General features: G+C 43.3%; 1 protein-coding gene across 12 annotated transcripts in view; it reads left to right on the top strand.

The window, feature by feature from the left end:
* Positions 1–13,343: 13,343 nt before the first annotated feature.
* Positions 13,344–23,685, top strand: part of EIF4G3 (eukaryotic translation initiation factor 4 gamma 3) — a 377,936-nt gene continuing 367,594 nt past the window's right edge. For 6 of the 12 annotated variants that reach the window (XM_036999830.2, XM_073233342.1, XM_036999827.2 and 3 more), the window contains exon 1: positions 13,346–13,839. In XM_036999830.2, the coding sequence (XP_036855725.2) occupies positions 13,625–13,839 (215 nt within the window). In that variant the 5' untranslated portion in view covers positions 13,346–13,624. Of the gene's footprint in view, positions 13,840–23,685 lie in introns of all 12 variants that reach the window. The other 6 variants (XM_036999833.2, XM_036999832.2, XM_036999831.2 and 3 more) reach the window with 4 other exon arrangements.

Raw genomic sequence — 23,685 nt, 5'->3', positions numbered from 1 at the left:
CAGAGGCAGAGAAAGCTAAAAAGTGCCATGAGGCCAGGATGGAGGGTGCGGAGGGCATAGGTGGGGGTGGGGCAGGAGAGTGGTGGGAAGAAAGGCTGCAAACCAAAAAGGTACATCCCAGCTCAGACTGTCTGCTTTAATCTTGGCTCCCACAGTAAGTACTTTAAGGCTCATTTTCCTCAACTGCAAAACAGGTTTGAGGTTTGTGAGAATTCAATTAGTTAATAATATATGTAAGGAGTTTAGAATAGCACCTGTCATATAGTGCTTAATAAACACCAAGGGTTTTTGTTTGTCCTGTTACTTTGTTCATTCACTTATCTATTCAACAATATTGAGAATTTACTATGTGCTAGAACTGTGCTAGATGCTGGGAATATGGTGCTGAATGCGATGGGACGAATGTTGTTAGCTCTCAAGAAAGGCAGTCACTAGACAAGAAACTGCAATTGTAAAGAGCACTTTGAACCTGGAATTGCACAGGAATATGAAAGTGTGTGTCTGAGGAAGTAACCTTTGAACTGAGACTTGAAGAACAAGCAGGAATTTGCTAGGTAGAGGGCAGGGGAAAATGTGACAGGAAAAGAGAACAATATAGGTAAAGGCTGATTTAGGAAGAAGCTTGAATACATACAAGCAAGTGGAAGAAGGCCAGAGAGGCTGGAGGTCAGGGAGGAAAGGGCGATGGAGAGAGACAGTGGCCATTGGCAGTGTCTCTTGGGCCATAATGAGGATTGGGCTTTACTCTAAGAGCAATGGGAAGCTAGTGGAGAGTATACGCGGGGGAATGATTGTAGATCAGCTGTTCTGCTGATCATGTTTTAAAAGCTGTTCTGCTGACTGTACAGAGAATAGATTGGGCGAGGGCCAGAGGAGAAGCAGAGAGACCAGTCAGGAAGCAGAGAAAAACGGGGAGCAGGGAACATCTAGGGCAGCAGAACGCTTGCACCTGGACCCTGTGTACCATTCCCACTTCCTTCCAGAGCACAGAGAGCAACAACATGATTCTAGAGGGAGTTTGCCAGGGAGTTCAGGGGGAGCTATTTCTTGCTAGTTTTAAGATTTGACCACCAGAGGGCGCAAAATCCTAAAGAGATGCTTGGAATCAGCTCTGGGTCCTCCTACCTGCGTCTTGGAACTCTGCCCAAGGGGGTGCCCTCCCTCTATCCAGTGAGATGACTGACCTTGGCTGACAGGAGCCCGCCTTCAGTTCCTTAGGTGTTTTGTTAGAAAGCAGTTGAGTAAACTGAACGAGTCCCTGGACTGGGAGCCTGAAAATGCGAGTTCCTGTCCCTTCTCTACAGCTCCCTGACTTCGGCAGGTTACTTCATGTCTCTGAGTCTCCGCCCGCTATCTGTAGGAATGGAGGTAACAGTCTTTGCCACTATTTCCCCTTTGGTGCCCCCATCTCACCCAGGCCCCCAGGCCTCGTTTCAGAGAGAGGCTGTGTAATGTAGGGCTCAGAATCTGCTGTTTGAGCCCCTTAGGTTTAATCCCCATTCCAACCACGAGCTACCTACGTAACCTTGGTCAAGGGACTTCACCTCTCGGAGCAGCTCCAGTTTCCAATTCTGTTAAATGGGAATTCTAACACACATCCCTTGCACTGTTGCAAATAATGAGATAATGTCCATGAGAACTTAGCACAGTGTGGGCACATAATAATTGCTCAATGTTTTCTTATTATTTAGATAGAAATTTGAATTCATTAAGTTTTAGTAATTCTTTTTGTGGCTTTCAGCGAGATTTATTCCCTTTTCTGACCCTGTTTCTCCAACAGAAAAAATAGGGGTTTGGATTAGATTGGATGTATTCAGTAGGAGCCTTTCCAGCCCTGGCATTCCAGGCTGCTTCTCTCTCCCTCCCTCCTTCCTTCCCTCCTTTCTTTTCATTCTCTCATTTACCCTTCATTTATTCATTCATTCAACAATTATTTATTGAGTGTCTACTATTCCAGGTGCAAGAAACAAAACAGCCCCACGTTGAGACAGGTGTCATTCACCTGGAGTCAGTCCACTGGAAGCATGTTTGTTCAAAACCTTCTTTGTTCTCCCTTCCGACAATCGATCCTTGCAGGTTATTTCATGTTTGGGACAGGAAAAAACTGTGCCAAGAGTTTATTTCTGTGCATCTCTGGGGACTGTGCACACACACACATTTATATATAACATTTGCGGCCGCGCTGTCATGGGAACCGCTTTTCTGGCCTCTGGGCATGAGGCTCGCCTGTGAGTGGAAGAGCTCTTATGGAACACCCCCTGCATGCACTTTTGTGTGCCGTGAAATCCTGCTGGGAGAGTTACCCCAAGAGCCTTTGTCAGCCCTTTTGATCATCGCTGCCTATTTTTCTCATTGATCTTGTCGGATGTGAGTGAATTTGACTGAGGGAACTGAATGTCAAGCGCAGTGACTGGCGGAGCAAGGTCCTCTGGGATATTTGCCAGCTAGCAGCATGGATAGGTCAGCTTGGGCTTTTTGTCTTTTTAAACCCTTGCTTTGGGAATGTTTAAGGCTTTGGGGAAGACTCGGATGAAAAGACAAAAGCAGGCAGGGAATGTATTTTCAGAAATGGCAGCTGCAGCAGCTGCTCTGAACTTGGTAGGCAGTGCCAGAGCTGGGAGGGGGCAGAATGCCAGCCAGAGGAAGGAAAGGGACTCACTATTCACTGAGCAGCTAGGTGCTTCGCACATGTTACCTCCTGTAATCCTCAAGCCCACCTTGTCGGACAGACATTGTGAGTGTTCTGAGCAGGAAACTGGGTTCACAGGAAAAGTGGCCAAGCTAGGAAGTGGCATCACTGGGATTCAAACCCAGGCTGGGCCTAACTCCAGAGCTGGGGCTTTGCCCACTGAGTCATATGCCCCGGACAGCATCTAAAGCCAAGCTCCCCTCACTTCCAGATCAGCCATTGGAGTGGGGGGCAGCCAGGAATGGCAGTATAGAGGTTCAGGTCCTCAGAAACCCTCAGTCACTGTGGCAGATCTAGTCCTGAGCAGCTCCGAGGATGACCACATTGAATCTATATATACACTCCATTCACCTTGTATGCAGTGCTGGCTCATGTTTTGGTTTCATGAGGGCTTCCTGTGTACCAGGCAGTTTTTCACTCACTTTATAAAGTCCTATGAGGCCAGTGCTATATTATCATTATTTTACTACAGAGAAAGAACTGAGGTACAGAGAGGTTAAATACCTTGCCCAAGATCACAGAGCTAGTGAATGGAAATCTGAACCCAGGCAACCTGGTGCCAGAGCCTGACCTCTTAAGAACCGTTCTTTTCTGGTCCGTGAATTAGAATTCTACATGTGTGCAGTTCTATAACTGAGCCATGTGGACGCTCCCTCCCCAGAGCCTCCACCGTATGAGAGGGATGAGCTGAGGGAGAGGGAGAGGATCCCCACTTCCCGACGGCCTCTCGTGTGTCCAGCACTGTGCCGGGTCTTTCCACCTCACAGCTTTGCTGGAATGCTGGCATTCATCTTCATCTCCTTGAGAAATCAGAGCCCAGAAAAGTGAAGTGATTTAATGAACTTGAACTAATTAAAGTCTCAAAACTGGGATTCGAGTTGTGGCCTATTGTTTTCCAAAACTGAAGCCCTAAGCCACAGAAGAGCACTGCCCTGGGCCCCTCTTCTCCCACGTTTCTCTGTTACGGTGTCAAACACAGGTGCTCAGGTGCCCTCCTAAGAGCAGGGAAGGTCACTGCACAAACGCTGGATGGTGGAGGACTTCAACCTGCCCAAGCAGAGGATCCTCCCCTGAATCTATCCCAGGAGGGTTATGCTCATTTACTCAATCAACACCCATCCCTCCTCTGTTTATGGGGTACCTCCTATGTGCCAGGCTCTGTTTGATATGCACATACAGCAACGACTGTGAAAGTCAAGGTCTCTGCCTCCGGAAGCTTACTTTCTAGTGAGGAACAGCCATGATACAAATAAGGCAAGTGTGAGAAGTGAACAGAGCTCTGGGCATGACGAGCAGGGCCTACTGGGACTGGGCTGATAACTGATGTAGGTGCTTTACATTTTTTAAGGGGAACCTTCCCAGCACTGTGACTTGAGAAGGCCAAGAACAAGACTTAGTGCTTTTGGCCAAGCTGAAAACCAGCCATGCTACAGCATGAAATGAAAGAGGCTTCTGTTTTCCTTATGGTCAGAAAGCAAGTTGTGATACTTATCCCTAGGCCATGTCCAGCTTCACAGAAGAGATAAATAAGCTAATGTTTATTGAATACTTACTATGTGCTGATACTAGTCTATGTAAGCTCCTTATGAATACAGTGTGAAAGAATCACAAGAAAATAATAACCCAGCACAAACGTAGCAGAAAGCAGGGAGTGATTAAATCTGTCTGGGGGAGGAGAAAAGGAATCAAAAGTTTGTCCTGGAAGATGATACTTGAACTGGGTTTTGAAGAATAAATAGGAGTTTGCTAGGCAATCCAGGAGCAGAAGACACTCCCAGTGGAGAGAATGACAGATGGAAAGATTTGGAGACATCAAAGGGCAATGGCTGACCAGGGGGCACATCAGTGGGCAAGTGGTGGGAACTGAGGGTGGAGAGATTGGTAAGAGCCAGATGTAATAGGGCCTTCAGCACCTGGCTTACGAACCTGAACTCTACCCAATCCCCGCTCATCACATAAGGGTAAGAACCAAGCATCTTCTCTTAAGTGGAAGAAAAGGTGTATGATGAGGGTAGGGAAAATAAAAGCATGATGGTCAAATTGAGGAAACTGAAAAATGTTCATCTAGAATTAATTCTAAACTGCTGCTATTTTCATTCTCATGCCAGTGGGAGAGCAGCATATAGCAACACACTTCAGCCTCTTTCCAGGTGTCTGGAGTGCTGGCAGGCCAGGCCAAGCCAGCAGACTAGCTCCCACGGAGATCATCAGAGCCAGCCTGGCCCTTGATGCCAGCTGTGGGCATCTGAAAATCCAGCTTCTTTTTCTAGTCATTAGATGGAGGAAAATCAGAGCCTGGGATTTTCCCAAGGCAGCAAACCTGGCAGGATGATTAAATGGCATTAGGCTTGACAAGAGGCAAGGGAGGGCTGGGCCACCCAGGGTAGAAGGATGTGGTTTCCAGATTCAAGATGGGCTATGTGGGTGTGTAAGTCTGGGGAGAGGAAATCCTGGGGCAAAATACCTCTAAAAACCGAAATCAGTCAAAGGGAGAAATAAAATTTAAAATTCGTTTTTTGCTGACAAACTGCAGTTCTGGCCCTTCTCTCTTACCTGCTCCAGCAGAAGCAAAACCAGCCCTCCCCCTCACCTCTCAGGTACAGATAAGGCCCACCCCACCCCCACCCTACCCCCTTGTTGCCCAGGTAATTACCCACTGGTATGGAGATGAACTCCTCTCCATCCCTGAGGAATGATGCAAATGAACTAAAGCCACACTTCTTTCTACCTCTGAATGCCTATTGATAAAAAGATATACTAAAGCCAGGTGAGATATTCTGGAAATGTTACAATTTTACCCACAGGGCCATTGTGTGAAATGTCTTGGTTAGAGTGCAGGAGCCTGCTGGTAGGGTACTGGAGAACTTTCAGAGGCCCAGGGCAGTGCAGGTTGATCGCAGTAACAGGGCAGCTCTGTAGATCTGTGTAGGGGGTTTTGCTAATAAGGCCTGACATCAATGAAGTCAAAGGCTGCCTTGTTCCCAGACCCAGCAGCCACCTTCTGAACATATTGGCTGTTTAGTCAGACAAGGGAGGAACGAAGCCCCTGTTAGATTTACCTCCTAAGTGCAGGCAATAATAGTACTCGGAGCTCCATGGGTTTGTTATGAGGATTAAATGAATTAATACACAGAGAGAGCTTTGCCTGATGCCTGGCATATAGTGAGTGTTCAGTGAATATGAGTTAATGTTTTTATCAGCCAGGCATGTTAATGGTTGGTTTCTGCTTGCTAGCTTATTTAAGCTCACAACTCTAGGAAGAAACAATTAATAGGCTTAAAGAAAAAAATCTTTGCTTTTACAGTTGAGGAAACTGGCACTGTGGGGTTATATAATTTGCTCAGGTCACCTATTTAAAAGTGGAAGAGTTGGAAAGAACTACTCAACAACAATAAAAAAAACCAAACAACCTAATGAAAAAGTTGGCAAAGGACTTGAAGAGATACTTCCGTAAAGAGGGTATCAAATGGTCAATGAGCACCCAAAGAGATGCTCTATACCACCAATCATTAGGGAAATGCAAATCAAAGCCCCAGGGGGATACCACTTCACACCAGTAAGATGGCTATTATCAAAAGAAAGAAAGGAAAGGGAGAAAGGAAGGAAGGAAAGAAGTGTTGGTAAGGAAGTGGAGAAATTGGAACCCTCCTGCATTGTTTGTGGGGATGTAAAAGTGTATAGCCATTGTGGAAAACAGCATGGAGGTGGCTCAAAAAATTAAACATAGCATTATCATATGATCCAGCAATTCCACTTCTAGGTATATACCCCAAAAAACTGAAAGCTGGAAAACTCTAATAGATTCTTACATACCCATGCTCAAATGTCCATTTATATGTGAAAGGATAAACAAAATGTGGTATATCTATATAATGGAAGATTGTTTGGCTTTAAAAGGGAATTACATTCTGATACATGCTACAAGATAGAGAAACCTTGAGAACATTATGCTAGGTGAAATATGTCTGACACAAAAGGACAGGTATTATATGATTCCACTCACATGAGGTACTTAGAGGAGTCAAATTCATAGACAGAAAGTAGAATGGTGGCTGCCAGGGGCTGGGGGGAGGGGAGAATGGAGAGCTATTGTTGGGGTGTTGCAAAGCTCTGGAGATGGACAGCGGTGATGACTGCATGCAACATGAATACCACCGAATCTGAATGCCACTTAATTGTATGCTAAGAATGTTGAAGGTGTTGAATTTTATGTTGTTTGCATCTTACCACAGTGAAAAAAAATTGCAAAAGAAAAAAGTGGCAGAGCTGGGGTCAGGACCCAGGTCAGTCTGTACCCAGGGCCCTGTGGGATGGTTCCCTGGATTCACTTTGCCCTTTCCAGGAAAATGCTCCCCAGTTTTGCTCAAAACTGCCCAGCAGAGAGAAAAGCCGTGTCTTGGTGATGATGTACAGACCTAGATGGAATTTATTCTATTTTCCAAACAAAGCATTTGCAACTGATATTCAGCTTGAAGGACAGGCTAGCCCTGCCTAAGCTGCTTCAGAGAATCAAGTCCTGAGGAGTAAAAACAGGATAATTGGGCTCTGTTCTCTCCATTCTGTGCACCCAAAGCATTCATCATTTTGTGTTCAGTCAGTCAGTCAATGAACATTTATTAAGCACAATGGTTGCTTATTTTAGTACCATCAAGCAATTCCCAGACACCAGCTGGATGTTCTACAATTTAACTCAATTCTGAGGCTATCTACCTAGAGAGAGCATCAGATCCTATAGGTTAAGGGCTCAGTCCCACAGGACTGCTCCCCTGCATTCTTCTGACTAACCAGCTAGAGATCAGAGGTTCCCACGACCCCCACCTTTAATTTGGTTAATTTGCTAGAGCGGTTCACAGAACTCGGAGAAACATTTTCCTTACTAGACCACCAGTTTATAACAAAAGGATATATACCTCAGGAACAGCCAGATGGAAGAGACGCACAGGGCAAGGTACGGGAGAGGGGGCTGGAACTTCCACGGCCCTCTCCCAGCAAGTCCACGTTCACCAGCCCTGAGGCTCTCCAGACCCTGTCCCTTTGCCTTCGTATGGAGATCCCACGATTCATTGAATCACTGACCACTGGTGACTGAGTTCAATCTCTAGCCCCGCTCGAGGGCCCTCCCCAGAGATTAAAGTCTGAAAGTTCCAACCGTCTAATCACATGGTTAGTTCCCCTGGCAACCAGCCCCCATCCTTAGGTGACCTGGGACTTCCCAAGTCACCTCATTAACATGACAAGACCCTTTATCACTCTAATCACTTAGGAAATTCCAAGGGTTTAGAGCTCATGCCAGTAGGAGGAACATCAACTATTTATGACACACCACAAGCACATAATACAAGACAGACACTATTTTAGCACCTGGCGATAGAGCACATGAACAAAACAGACAAAATCCCTACTCTTTGAGGGCTAACATTCTAATGGGGAAAGACAGTCCCTAAACTCATGAATATGTAAATGTCACATGTCTGCTGGTGATAAGAATAATTAGAGAAAAATAAAATAGGCTAGGATGTGCTGGGTTTGGGACCGGGTTGCTAATTCATACGGGATGGTCAGGGAAGGCCTCTCTGATAAGGCCGTATTTGAGCAGAAATAAGAAAGAAGTGAGTGAATGAGCTGTGCAGGTACCCCAGGGAAACAGAAAGTGCAAACGCCCTTGGATGGGCATGTGCCTGGTATAAGGAACATCCCAAAGGCCATTGCACCAAAGGAGAATCATAGGAGAGAAGCTCAGAGAGGTAAAGGTGAGGGTGGGAGACAGAGATCACATGGGGCCTTGTAGGCCATTGAATAGACTTTTGCTTTTAATCCAGTGAGAAAGGAACACAGCAGAGGGCTCTGAGCAGAGAATTGACATGATCTTAACTTTTTAATGTAAATAATCATGGGGATTACTCAACTTGTAGGTCCAGTTACTTACCTCTCTTCTATTATCCAATAGATGTGGCCTCATATTCCTCTCTAGCGGCCCAGCACAGGGTCTGGTACACAGCTGTCACTTAATAATGCTTGTTAAGTGAATTCTGAAGATTGGCTGTGACTCCAGAGGAATGCAGGGAAGGAATGGCCTGAGGTGGGAAAAGACCAGGGGGTTGACATCCTGCTTCTGAATAAGAGGTTGGTATCAGATACTGAGAAACACCCTGGCCTAGCAGTGAAGAGTGGTGGTGAATTTTGCACTGGCTCTGCAGCTCATTTGCTGTATGACCTCAAGACAATCCTTCCCTATTTATGGGCTCTCTTCCTAAAACCAGGACACTGGGTTAAGGTAATCCCTACGGCATTGTCACTCCTGATTAGACTCTATTATAATACTAAAAAAAAAAAAACATGGTAAAATACAAATAATGTAAAATTTACCATCTTAACCATTCTATAATAATACCTTTTGGTCCCTCTTGTATCCCAGTGAAGCTGAATTATCTGTAGCCACAGTGGTTGGTGAGGGTTGGGGTCACCTCCAGGAGGAGCTGAGAAACAGAAGGCCCTTGCCCACCCTGCAAGCAGAGGGATAAACTAACCTGATCCCAGGAAGTGAGAGCGCTGCAGCTTTGCCCTGCAGGGCATAGGGAAGGAGTTACGCTTTTTTTTTTGAGGTGCCTATGTGCCCTAGGCTCTGGTGATGCCCTGTACAGACAAGCTTTCAATCCTGTAGAGGTTGACCCCCTGTGTTATTTTGCAAATGGCCCAGAGAAGTTAGGAAACTTGCTTAAGGTTATACAGCTAGTCTGTAAGGTTAGAATCCAGATCTGTCTTCAAGTTTATGACTTTTGAAAGGGAGTGCCACCCTTTCACTGGGCCTTGTGCTATGTGGAAGGGCCTGCTGACACAGCTCTTTACTGAAGAACATTAGTGGCTGATTATGAACATGCTTAAAGTACAAGGAATGGGGCAAAATATATCTTTACTTTTTCCACTGGGGCTTCTTGCCTTTCACTAATGTCCACTTCAGATGGGTGCCCTGCAGTCTGTCTTTCCTTTTTTTTAAAAACCCTCTTGGCCTCCCATCTGTATGTCTTCACTGCCTAGGGTTTAGATCTTGGGCCACTGAAGTCCATGCTAAGCTCTGCCCTTACCAGGCCTTGGTAGATATTTCCATGTATCAGAATGGAACACCTAATAATGTACAAACCCCTCTGTGTCTATTAAAGACGGCTTCAGTTGGCATAATATGGCTTGTCTTTTGCTAAAAAAGGCCAGTCTAGAAAAAATGAAGGTGACAGGGAACTCTGGCTTGCAAGTTTCAATGAACAAATTAAGGGGTCCCCTGAGCCCAATCTCCAGTTCCTTCAGAGCAGTGACTCCCCACATGATAATGAGCAAAGCACCATTACCCAGCCATCAGATGTATAAACCAAGCCTTTACCTGTCTGAATGGCTCTTCAAATGAGGATGAAGAGGTATATTTATTCTGGGGGGGTTGAAATGCAGGTCTCGGCTGGAGGCAGCACAGTGGGCTTTGGCAATAGCAGAGGTCACAGACAGAAAACTCCTCCTGTGGCTACTGCTGCCGTTCTAGGATGTTCTCATCCTTCTTCCCTATTCAACGAGGCCTAGCTTGGGCTCTGTGGTACCCAGCACTTCTCTGGAGTAATATGAAATCCCCTGGCAATTCCCAATTATTTTGTCCTTCAGCATGTTTCATATCCTATTTAATAACAGAGTGCTAGATATAGGGGATATTTTAAATGAACAAATAATGTTCCTGTGCAAATTAATAATAATAGCTAAAATACATCCAGCAGTTTCTATGAGCCAGGGACTGGGCTAAGTGCTTTGTATTTATTGTCTTATTTTTCATGATAGTATATAGAATCTCCATTTTACAGATAAGAAAACTGAGGCCTGGAGACACTGAGTCTCCAAGGTCATACAGCTTTTTCCAAGGTCAAATGGCAGGGTTGAGAGTCAAACTCAGGTAATTTGATTCTAGTGGTTGTACTCTTAATTGCTTAACACTGACAGTGTCCTGAGAGCTAATTATCTATTGCCTTGGAAGCCTAGTGAAGGGGTGCTTAGCTCAGCCTGGGCCATAAGGAAAGGCTGCCTAGAGTAGGTGAGATCTGAGCTAAGTCTTGAAGTGGGGAGCAGGAATTAGCCAATGGGTTAAGGGGAATGAGGATGGTTTGGAGTTGTGGGTAGTAGGAATAGTTCCTCTGCAGTCCCCAGGGTGAGAAGGAGAATGCTTTGGTTGCAGTATACCAAGGTGGCTGCTGCTCTGGATTTGAGGTCAACATGGCAAGAAGCAAGCCCAGCTCCTAAAGGATCTTGAATTTAGACTGGATCCTAAGGCAATGGGGAGCCATTGAGAGCTCTTGGTAGGCAACTTCAGGAAATCAGCCACAGTGGGGAGGTTGCTGTGTTGAAGGTAGTATGGCAGATCAGACCGGCAGTCAGATACCTTGGCTTGAATACCAGCATTTCCACTTAGAAGTTATACAACGTGCTTCTTCACATATCTTAGCCTCAGTTTCTTTACTGTAAACAGGACATAATAATACCTTGCAGAGTTGTTGAGGGGATTAAGAGTTAATCTAAGCAGAATGTTGAGTTGTGCCCTGGCTCATAGTAGGTATTCAATAATACTAGCTGCTCTGTGTGAGAGGGGAGGTGTTGAACAGCACCATGCTTTTGGATGAAGGGAGAATGCTCTACTTTTTTTACTTTGCTCCCTATAAGCCTCCCTGAATTGATTGCCTGGAGCTAGGATCTTATCAGGGACTTTTATGTTATTTTGCCCAAGGTCTCTCCAGTTTAAGAGAGATAATGCTTATAAAGTGCTTAGCAAAGATGAGGCACACAGTAATTGCCTGATGCTTGTAGCTATTATTAAGTTAGAAAATGAAACTAACTCAGAAAAGAATAACAATTAAGCAATTATCAGTCTGTTATCACCCTAGAGTAAATGTGAAGCTAAATTCTATCCTGGGAACAGGATGAGGAAGTCTGAGACCTCGGAACAAGGAAGGAGAATCTGGGCCCATTTAGACCATTTGGGAATTTTTCCTGGAGCCAGTCATGCCAGGAGAAGAGCAGAAAATCCAATCTTAAGTGATCAGGTATTACAAATCCAAATGGTTTAGGGTTCCAGAGTATGAAGGAGAATGAAGTAGCTCCTGTCTTTAGTTCTGGAGGTGGGGGATGAGGCTTCCTTTCCAAGGCTAGTGGAACCCTCACAAGAAAGATGTCCTTGGGGGTAGTGGTATCACTCTCTCTTCCAGATGTTCTTTCTCCCTGAGGGAGCATTTGGGGATCCCAGGGACTGTAAGAATTAAACACCCTGCATGTACAGAGCTTTACGTGAATTATGAAATGTGAATTAAAAAAGAAAAGGAAGGCAGGGTGAAGCAGTATAGCAGGAGTCAGAACTGAACTCTTAATTTTGACTTGGCCAAATTACCAACTACACTCTATATGTGACCTTGAGAAAGTATATTGTCTGTTTTGCACCTCAGTCTCTTCTGTTGTCTAATGGTATTGGGCCTTCCTGAATCTCAGTTTCTTCATTTGTAAAATGGGTACTACCTGTTTCACAGGACTGTTTGAGGGGCTCAGTGGCTGGTAATGGTTATGACCAGGGCTTTTTGCCTCAGTGCCTTGGTGCCAAGGACAAGGACCCGGATGGGGGTGGGATGTGTGGGGAGGGGCTGGGGTGGTCTTGGTCTAGCTGGTGTGAAAAGGAGCTTATTGGCAAGTTCTCCCTGCGTAGGTCCCTGGGGAGCTGACCACTGGCCGCTGGTCAAAGGGCGCTCCAGTCTTGGGGCAGGCCTCATGACATTAAGGCACGTCGGATCAGGTCCCGTGGTAACTTAGAAGGCAGAAACAGATGAAGGTGGACTTCAGATCTGCCTTTTCCTGGCTGGGTGACCTTGGGCCAGTCACTTCTCTCCCAGCCTCAGTATGCTCTGGAAATGGGGCTCTTCACTCCACGTAACCTCTCTGAGTATAGGAGGGCGAAATGTCTACACAATGGACGTGAACCGCACCATTAAGCGCCGGCGAGCGCTATTTGTTATGCTAATAGGTGCACGCGGCTGGTTCCTATTCAGCGGTTTCGCTCTGGTTAAGCGGTTCGTTCCACTGTAACCGAGGCTTCTCACCTCACCGCCTCCGGCCCCTGCGGGCAGGGCTCGGCGGACCGCAGGCTTCAGTGCCGTTGCCATTTTTCTTCGAGGCTGGGCGGCAGCGCAGGGCTCCCGCAGATCAAACCTCGCCTTCGGTCTCTTCCTCGCCCTGCACCCCCATTGCAGCGTGGCGGGGAAGCACCCCTGGCGATCTTTCCCGAGGAAGCGAGGTAGCCCCAGAGCGCTCCCGAACGGCGGCCGAAGACGCCCTCGAGTTTTTCCGAAGAATCCCGACCGCTCGCAGTCTCCGGAAAGAGCCGAAGGGGCTTCCCACCGTCGGCCTCCCGAGGCACTCCGAAAGGGCCCGAAGTTTTCCGAGCGGCCGTCCTGCCGGACTGCTGGAGGCGGCCGCAGCGCCATGTTGGATGCTCTGCTCGTTGAGTGAAGAAAATCCGCCGGCATCGCCTGAGCCCCGCTACCGAGAGGGGTGCCGCTTCCCCCGGGGAGGGGGACAAAGATCCCCCGCCGCCGGCCCATGAGGATATTGCAGTGAAAGGTCCGGTCTCTCCGCCTCCTGCCCCCGCCGGGTCCGGCCCCCCCCCCCGGGGTCGCGTTGTCACGGAGACCGGCAGCCGGTGGTGCTGGCCCGCGGGGCGGCTGCTGCTGCCGGCGGCGGCGGCGGCGGCGGCGGCGGGCGTGTGTGACCGGCCCCGGCCCCCTCCTCCTCCTCCTCCCAGCCTGCCCCCGGCCCCCCGCTCCCGCCGCCTCCCCGGGTCTGCCCCCATCCCGTCCCCACGCTGTCCCCGGCCCCTGCACCCCGGCGCGCCCGGTCCCGCTCTGGGGGGGTTGGTGGCTTCGCTTTGCCATGAGTTTACCGCAGAAACCGGCTCTGAAATCAGGCTCAGCGGCTGCAGCAGGAACCGGACCCGGCACCGGAGCGGCGGCGGCGGCGGCGGCGGCAGCGGCAGCGGTACCGCCTCCTCACCCGGCGGCGGCGGCGGCGGCGGCGGCGGTAGCGGTAGCGGCAGCGGCCCCTCCTCACCCGAACCTCAGGGCCCTCCAGACCCAGGCGCCCCAACAGTATCCTTTTCACCTTCCTGCCGCCCCTTCGGCTCCCGTCGCCGCAGAGCAGGGGGCCGTGGCCCCTCCGGGGACCCTTCTGCCTATTGCCACAACCCAGCCGGGGAAGGCACCGGGCTTCGCCGGAGCTTTCGGGGTGCCCGGCAAGCAGCACTGCGGGGGACCCGGGACCCTCGGCAATACTGTGAATGGTGGCTCCACTCGGCCTTGCTCCTGCAGTCCTTCCCTTTTAGAGCTGGGGGACCCTTCCCCCTTCTCGCCTTTCCTGCATTAACCCCCTCCCCCCTGATTAGGCCGAATTTGCTGGTGCCTGGGACCAGCCCTGTAGGGGAGGCGGGAGGCTTTTCTCTGTTGTGAGGACTACACCCTCATCTCCCTTCAGCCCCCCCCCCCACCCCCGCAGCGGGGCACGGTGGGCTTCCCTAATTATTATTATTAATACGTAATAAACTTTATTGGTAAATTCCCTGTTGGAAACTAAACTGAGCTCCTTTCTGAGGTAAGTAGGATTTTAAGTCTACTGTGAATATTTACAGAAAGCACCCCTTCTGGTTAATGTTTTTTAGCGATTGGGGGAGTTGTGATGTGGTTTGTGGTGGAACGCGATCTGAGGAGGAAATGTTACACCGGACGCTTCCCTGTCTTTGACCTTTTTATAGGAAGAGGAAGTTAACTGACATTACCCATCACCCCCAAAAGTCTCACTTCTTGGAAGGCTTGTGTAATGCTGAATAAGGGCTTTAAGTCACTCTTCATAGGCCTGCTGTCGATAGGGTACCAGGGCTCCTGGAGGAAAGTCTGGTATTGAATGTGTCTAATTCCATGTTATTTGCTCGATTGTAGAATTTTTGGACAGCTTTGATTGAAAAGACTTGGTGACGAGGTATTTTAGTCAAAAACTAGCCGGTGAAGGTAAAACGTTGAATTCATGGATTCCACGGAGATTTAGAAAGGTGTTATTACCAACCTGAGAATACCGTTTCATCATTGCACCCCTCCCCCTAATCCGTTGTATTTGTGTAAATCAATAAATGATCATTGGATGTTAGCTGTCTTGTGTTTTTGTATTGGTGTCATCGTGTGTTTGACTTCTAGAGAGAGTAGGGTGTTTGAGCAAATAAAAACTAACTGTTGTGAGGTCCACAGATTGATTTCACAGTCTGTAGTTTAATTCTCGTCTGTATCGATTACTTTGAGAAGGAAAAGGTACCTCCCTTCTAGAGTCATTTCAGGTCATCGTTTTGGTTTCTGTCAAGTGTCATTTTCCCTTTAAATTTTTTTAGTCCACATTTTTTCAGTCCAGGCAGTGTGGTGCAGAGTAAAGATAATTCCCATTCCAGTGTGATGTGTGTGCTGATTTCATAATGTTTTTATCTTGCGTGATTCTGTTCAATTAAGAATTGTTCGCGGATGAAAATGCTTGGAGATACTTCAGTGTTGCTCACGGAAAACCGGGTTGATTTTGATCAATATCCCTAGTTCTACTGTGGGGAAGAGGTTGACTGATTTTCCTACTTCAAGGTGGAGTTCATTGCTTTATCTCTTAAACATATCTTCACTTAATGCTTTGTGAATATAAATTCCTAACTTTAGTCTTTTTTTTTTGGACTTGATTGCCCATACTTAGTTAGGGCCGAGAGTTCCTATACTTCCTATACCAGAGGCATTGAGACTAGGGTACAAAGCTAGAGTTGCTCTTTCCATGGCTTCATGCAAAGTAAATTATTCATTACCTGCATATTGGAGCTGTTTTGGCAATTAAACAAATAAAAAGCCCATAGTATGTGTTCTTGGTGTACAAAGTGATAACTAAGGACCACACTGCTGAATATGAAGGTGCTTGTGGAATTTGGTGGCGTTATTTGGACACCAAGAGTTGTGACTTAAGTGTTTGAAGTGTGCCTTTTTTCAGTGCCTTTCACAAAGAAAGGACTTAGAAAAACTCTTTGAGTTGTTGCAACATAAAAGTAGCATATACTGCAACAGTTGTTAAAGGGCATACATTTAAGATTAATTTCCAATGGAGACAATTTTAAAATCTATTTGTAGTATTTCAGGATACTTGGTTTTATGTGGCTTTAGGTATTTACTTTGCATTGTGCCATTGAAGCTGACATTTTCTTCCTGATGTATTTCACAGTTTGGCTATCTTCTCTTTGTTTTACACCCTGAAAGATTATAATTGCTTAAAATCTAAAAGCTTGTATAGTAAATGAAGTGTAGGTTACACATTTCATTACAACATACCAATGATGAAATGTTATGAATGTTAATAGGGAATTGGTTAAAATGGATTGAAATAGAGCAATTCTGCTTTTCCTCCTTGAGTAAGTGTGGGAATTTGTATTTATTTGATGAAATTGGTTGTGTGAAAAGTTGATACGAAGCATCGAGATGGGTGCAAAGCTAGAGTTGTTCTTTCCATGGCTTCATTAAATGTCCAGTGTCTCAGATTGTATGGGTGCTATTGTGTTTGATTTTTGGACTAATAAATTGAGATACTATTTTAAATTTGTAAAAATACTAAAAGGAAATTTGCGTGATAAGGTGTCCTTCTTTTGTACGTAGTGGTAAAGTGACAAATCAGAAATGAAGGGAAATACTGGTGATTATGAATTTGAATATAAACTGGAACCTGCTTAAATAAACATAAGTATTGCATAGCAGGCTCTTTAGACTATTTCAGGTGGAGGCCTTTGACTGCAAAGTAGCAAGGAATGGGGCCTGCAAAGGATGGACACGGTGGAGGGTGGGTAGGGATGGTGAGGGTGAAAGAAGACAAACCCTGGTATGAAAAGTGCTAATGGCAAGAGAGAAATATGCTTAGAGTTTTCATAACATCCAGTGTGAATAGTTTATAAGCTTGGCACTTCAGAATACTCTTCTTGAGATAGGCTCACCCCATCTTCTCAGTATGAGATGGCAAGAGGCTCTGTTGAGCATCTTAGAAGTGATTCTTAACCTTTTCTGGGTAACAAACAGCTTTGACATTTTGATGAAAGCTTACAGGCTCTGCACGGAAGACTCTCCATGCACAGGAAATCTTACATTTATTTTCATGGGGTTGTGGGGCCCCCATTTAAAGGCCTGGTACTTTAGATAGAAATTGCTCACCCTTCACATAATTAAAGAATTAATTTAAATTCAAGTGCCCATATAGTTCTGACTTAAACAGTTTTGCAGTCTGTTTATGAATACATGGTGTTCTATTTATATGGAAAGGCTTCAGGGTGTAATTTCTCTCAGGGTTGCTGACACTTCTGGGGATTCTAGTTACTGTTTTGGGGCAGCCAGTTTGGTTAAGAAAATCAGTGCAGTGGGTTCTTTCAAGGAACTAAATTTGGTAAAGGTCTGTGACGACCTGAAAATGACCTGTGTCCTCTGCTCTTTCATCTTAGATAATGTGACATATATTAAAAACAAATATTCCCATTGTGGGTCGGTTTTTTTTTTTTTTATATTGTAATTTTCCTTTTTTTTTTTTCCTCTGTTGATTTTCAGTTTCATCTTACATAAAGGCTGAAGCCAGTAACATTTGGTTTCTTTTTTGCCTTTTTACCAAAGCTAAATCTGAATATTATTAATAATGATATCCATTTTTTGAGTGCTCACTGTTCTAGGAGCCATATGTGCCTGATTTTAATTCTCACAAGAATTCTAATGAAGTAGGTTCTATGTTTTAAGGATGAGGAATCTGAAGTGTAGAGAAGTTAAGTACCATTCCCAAGGTTGTCTATCTCGTAAGTGATGGTCTGCAGTTCAGACTGGTGTGACTGGCTCCAAAGCCCATGAATATCCTTTCTACTATGTGCTTTCTATCATGCCACACTGCTGCACGTGGGAGTGGGAAGGATACTCTCCTATATTTGATATCTATGGGAAGATCTATGTACAATAAAGGAGCTCTGTGGAGAAATCTAGAATGCATTGATATTGTACCTTGTTTTAATTAGCTCCTAGCCACATACTGCTAGACAAGTGGGTAATCTTTACCACCTATAGAAATAGGTCTGCCACGTTGGATTCAGTGCGTGTTTCTGTTTGTTCAGAAGTTAGCCAGGCCTCCAGCAAGTTACCATTATAACTAGCAACTAGAACTCCGTAGCTTTTGTAGTGGCCAGTGGTCTCTCTGCTCCTAAGCCCCACCACCAATAAAGATAGATCTGTACTCCTAGAGAGCAGATCCTCTTCTAGGAAGGAGGGAAACTGATGCAAGATGGAGGTAAAGAGGGAAGAAAGTTACTTAGATGCCTGAGTCACATTGGCTCTTGCCTTTGTGACTGCTACTTGTTACAAGATTATGGGTCTTAAAGTGAGGTATTTTCTGTCACACACAGAATTTAATCACCTGAGGACTGATGTGTTGCTTTTCCATATTGGTGTTTCTGGTAATATTTTTCAAAAATGTCTACTGCTAAAAAAATGTTTGAAAATCATGTTTTAAATCATAATAGGACAGCCACATTTTAGATGATTATATTGGGGCTCCAGTGTAAGTGGTAGGTTTTAAAATTCATTGTACATTTAGTCAGCACCTACTGTGTGCTAGACTTAGTACTAGGTCTGGAGTTGAAACGCTAAGATAAAATCTTTGCCCTCAAAGAACATAGTCCAGACAGGTAAGTGGACAGAATACCATGAGGCAAGTACAGTGAATACTCTGCTATAAGAGCCTAGCCAGGGGATGAAAGAATTAGGTCTTAGAAGAAATTGACATCTGAGCTAAATTGGAAGGATAAGAATTACCTGAAGTTTACACAGCTTTCTCCTTCTGCCAGCTGACTTTTCCCAATTCCATTGCTGTTGATGCTGCATAGAACTCGAGTAGATGAATTTCAGTTATGTTTCAGGTTTTTAACAGGAGCAGGGAAGCCAGAGAAGGTACTGGAGAATGTATCAGTCAAAACACAATTGCTGTAACTCCAAGTACCTTCTGCATCATAACTTGAGGAATTAGGGTATGAGAAGATACATACCAGATCTGATCTCAGTGCTTGGTCCTTTGCTGGTCTCCTCCTAATTCATATTACAATACACCCCTGCCCTTCTGATAGATTTAGCTTGAAAACAGTACCTGCTAACCTTATAAGTAGATTTATATTGGTCTGTTGAGAAGTTCACCTAATTTGGAGTAAAAAATGTGAATTTGAGTTTGGTTCTTCCATTTTAATTGTTTAAATTAAATGTTATGAACTGGTCACAACTGCTCTGGGTATTAGTTTCTAAAATGAAGGGATTAGACTAGTTAATTATTAAGTGACTTTCTTGAATTATATAATGGTTTATGATTCTGAAGATTATGGTTTGAGGTTTGTTTTGTTTTTACAAGTAGATGAGAAGGATTTATAGAGACCTATTAATAGTTTCTTTGATGGTCAGTGACACATTTCTGTAGTCACTTAACTGATATTAGATGGATGCTTACATACATCACAGGAGAGGCAGCTTGCTCATATAGGAAGCCTCTAATTCTTGGCTTATTAATGTTGGATTTAGCCAAGTAGTGTGAAAATAATACCTCTACGACTTTAGTAACAGAGATTGTATAGTCTGTCATGGGATGGCTGGAGACCGTAAGACAAGGTTGCCATGGTCAGATGGCTTGCTGGCTTGCTCTGGGTGGTGATAACAGTTCATTTTGAGGTATGAATGAAAGTAAGTTCTGGAATAAATTCCTGTGATGAGACAATATCTTTTTACTTTAGTAATAATACTTTGAGTTAATAGGAAACTGTTTTCCTGATAATTTGCCAGGCGTTTGACCTCAAGCTAAACGTAAACTGCAGCTGAGGTTTACATCGATGAAATATTGTAGGATCCCAAGCACTTCTGAATTATCAAACAACTACAGGTTCTTTGGCTTGCTGCCAAGCAGCAGTTTTTCACTCTTGTAGCCTAAATTGAAATAGGAGGTAGTTGAAAATATTTTAAGTACATTTGAAATATGTAAATTTTTATGACCTTTATTAACGAGTAGTGTTTTGAACTTTTCCAAGCCCAATGTGTGTGTACACTGATGAGAGACATTAAATTTTTTCAAAAGAATGTAAGCTCCATAAAGGCAGAGATTTTTGTCGGTTTTGTTCACTGTTGAATTGCCAGCACCTACAGCAGTGCTTGGAAGATAGTAGGAAGTCTGTAAATATTTGTTGAATGAAATGTTAGTTAACTTAGAGCCTGGAAATCAGTTTTAAGATAAGTTATAGGGCTAATACAGAGGGTATCACAACACACTTTCAGCATTCAAGGCTTCCCTAAAATAGTTTTGTACTGATGTGTAATTGAATTGAAAATAGTTCCATAATTCCCTTTGAGGTGGAATAGCACTGACCCAGTTGACAAAGCTATCTAGAATGGCTATTTCATTTGAAGTATAGATTCTGAGGATTAGGCTTCGTATAAAGGCCAAAAAGGAAAAAATTTATAGTCAAATGTTAATATTAAATTAATTTTAGTATTGTAAGAGTAACACATAATCAAATCAGGAATCTTAGTATGTAAAGATAACCACCATTAACCATTTGGTGTATTTCTTTTCTGTTCTTTTTTTTTATGTACTTAATTTTAATGGATTTGAACTCTGCCCTTTTTTCTAACACTACTTAAGGTCAAATTACATGTACCGTTTTGTGTCTTGCTTATTTTGTTACTTAACTATCTGCCAACAGAACTACTTTTTGAATAGTTTATTCTTCGTCAATTTGAAATGAACTATTTTTGTTTCTTTGGAAGGGTTTTCTTGAGGTTACTATTTTGCCTTTGGCTTGTAGTTCAGAAGTTATGACTGCCCATTAGAAAGAGAAAACCTCAAGCCTTTATCAATAAGTCAAATGTTTTTGAGTTACCATGCCTATCATGCTTTTCATTATTTACAACATTAAAATTCCCCTTAACTTGACAGGTTCCCCCCTGCAATTAGGTATTTTTAAAAAAATTATCATTTTGAATCCATCTTCATATTTTTAAGCATACTAAAAAAAAAAAGACTGGTGGCTGGGGTGGTATTTATTCATTATGAATTGTGTACATGTGTTATATCTCCTTGATTCCTTTAATTCGTTTTCAGGAAATGTTGGTATTATATGGAGTGGTTGAAGGAAGGAGGACAAGATCTTAAGGGATTCATGTGTGGTTAGGGAAACAGGATTGAAATATGGGACAAACAGAATTTTGGAATGACAAAGAAGGGAAAACTAGGTGACAAAAGAAAGTCCAGCCAGTTTTGAGCCAGAGTACAGTATTTTTACACTGAGAATGGAAAGGACTGAACCTTGAAACTAGAATGGGAGAATGTAAGGAAGAAAGGGTGAATGAGATGACTTTTGCTCTTTCCTGGCCCTAGAAAATAGCATATAATAGACAGAACTAAAAGGTAAGTTAAAAAGAATTGAAAGTTTAAGACTATAGTTAGGATTTGGATGGACAGAGGGGAGTGGATTGTACTGAGTGAGTGCTTAGCATGACCAGAGATTGTGCTGTGAAGTAAGCATGGTGTATGCTGGGTTGTAAGGCTCCTGATCAGTGTGCTTGGAGTGGAGGATTCTTGTGGTAGAATGTGAGATAATGGATCCAGATTCTAGAGGGCTGTGAAAGTACATAGAAGAGGTTAGATTTCGCTTGTGTGAAACCATTATTTTTAAACATCTTTAGAGATAATTTGCATACCATGCAAGCCACCCATTTAGAGTGTACAATTCAGTTTTAAGTATATTTACAGAATTGTACAGCCATCACCACAATCAATTTAGAACATTTTCATCCCCAAAGAAACCCATTAGACTCCCCATTTCCTCCTCCCAATTCTCTCTATCATAGTCAAATACTAATCTACATTCTGTGTCTATAGATTAGCCTATTCTGGACATTTCATATAAAGGAACAAGCATAGTATGTGGTCTTTTATGGCTGGTTTCTTTCACTTGGCATAATGTTTTCAAGGTTCATCTATGTTATAGCATGTTTCAGTATTTCTTTGTAACTTTTAAAAAATGTGGTAGCTGAGTTGAAGTTTTAATTTTAAAAAGATTTTTTATTGCAATAAAGTTGATAAACAGTATTATGTTGGTTTGAGATGTACAACATAGTGACTCAATAATGTATACTAGATGCTTGCCTCTATTCCTATGTCTAACTTTTTTATGTAATTGTTGAATAATATTCCAAGTTCACATTTTCTTTATCAGTTTATGGATATTTGGGTTTCAGCCTTTTTACTATTAAGAATAATTACGCTATGAACATTTTTTGTGGATGTATTTTCATTTCTCTTGGGTATATGTCTAGGAGTTGGATTTTATGAGGTAACTCCATGTTCAACATTTAAAGGAAATACTATTTTTCAAAGTGCATCATTTTATATTCCTACCAGCAAAGTATGTGGGTTCTAATACTTGTCATTATCTTGATTATAGGTTGTCACAGTGGGATGAAGTAGTATCTCATTGTAGTTTTGCTTTGCTTTTCCTTGAGGCTAATGTTGAGCATCTTTTTGTGTGCTTATTAGCCATTTGTCTTTGGAGAAATGTCTGTTCAGATCCTTTGCCCAGTTTTTAATTGGTTTGTCATTTTATTGTAGAGTTTGTAAGAATTCTTTATATATATATATATTCTGGATACAAGTCCCTTATCAGACGTAACATTTGCAAATATTTTTTCCCATTCAATGGGTTGTCTTTGTATTGATAGTCCTTTGAAGCAGAAAAGTTTAATTTTGATGAAGTCAAATTTATTTTCTTTTGCCACTTGTGCTTCTGTGTTGTGTCTAAGAAGGCTGTACCTAACCCAAGGCCACAAAGGTTTGCTTTTTTTTTTTTCTTCTAAAAGTTTAAAAATTCTAGCTCTTAATATCTAGGTCTTTGATCCATTTTGACTTAGTTTTTTTGTATGAAATGAAGTAGTTCACATTTATTCTTTTGCATGTGGATATCTACGTGTTTTGTATCATTTGTTGAAGAGATAGTTCTTTCCTAATTGAATTGTCTTGGCACCTTGTTAAAAATCAGTTGCATTTCTTTTGTTTTTTTAATCTGTTGAGAAGGTATGATAAAAACAGTACTTTTGAAGATTTGTTTGTTTAATGTGTAAGTTGAAATAAGGAACAGGAAAAATTAGGAAAGTAAGAATTGCATCAGAGAACTACATGTAAGGTTTTATAAACCCTTAAATGCTTGACATTTGGTGAGGTGTGCTGTTTAAAAAATATGGCCTATTGAATAGATGATCTTTGACCATTTCCACCTTTTATGTAATGACTAGAAAACATGAGAACTACTCAAAAGAGATTTTGTCTTTCTGTTATTAAGGTAAATTCCTGTTAGGCCGTGATAGCTTTGTAAAAAATAAAGTATGTGCATTTGACTTTTGCTGCCCTATAAGGAATTGAAATTGGTAAATTAAAAATTCTTGGGTTATTGTATTTCACATAGAATGTTAGTTCCACCTAAAGCATTTATATAATTTTCAAGTTAGGTTTGATTATTTATTAATTAGGTTATACCCTAAGACTTATTCTAATGTACATTACATGAAGAAACAAACTCATGAAATACTACTAACCTCTAATAGGATTCTTCTTGATATTTAGGAAAGGACTATATTAGAAACTTTCTGTAACCTTTCAGGTCTAATAAAAACAGCAGAGGACAGTGATTTCCCACACACAAAAGAAATCTCTCCAGTGACTTGAATGTTACTGTGTGGGAATGGAGTTGCTGTTTTTTTAATATTATAACTACTTTCGTGCCTCAACAACCAAAAAGCAAATAATCCGATTAAAAAATGGGCAGAGGAGCTGAACAGACACTTGTCTAAAGAAGTAATTCAGAGATGGCCAACAGGCACATCAGA

This window comes from Manis javanica, chromosome 4, assembly GCF_040802235.1.
Source record: "Manis javanica isolate MJ-LG chromosome 4, MJ_LKY, whole genome shotgun sequence".
Taxonomy (NCBI): domain Eukaryota; kingdom Metazoa; phylum Chordata; class Mammalia; order Pholidota; family Manidae; genus Manis; species Manis javanica.
This window is presented reverse-complemented; position numbering and strand designations above follow the sequence as displayed.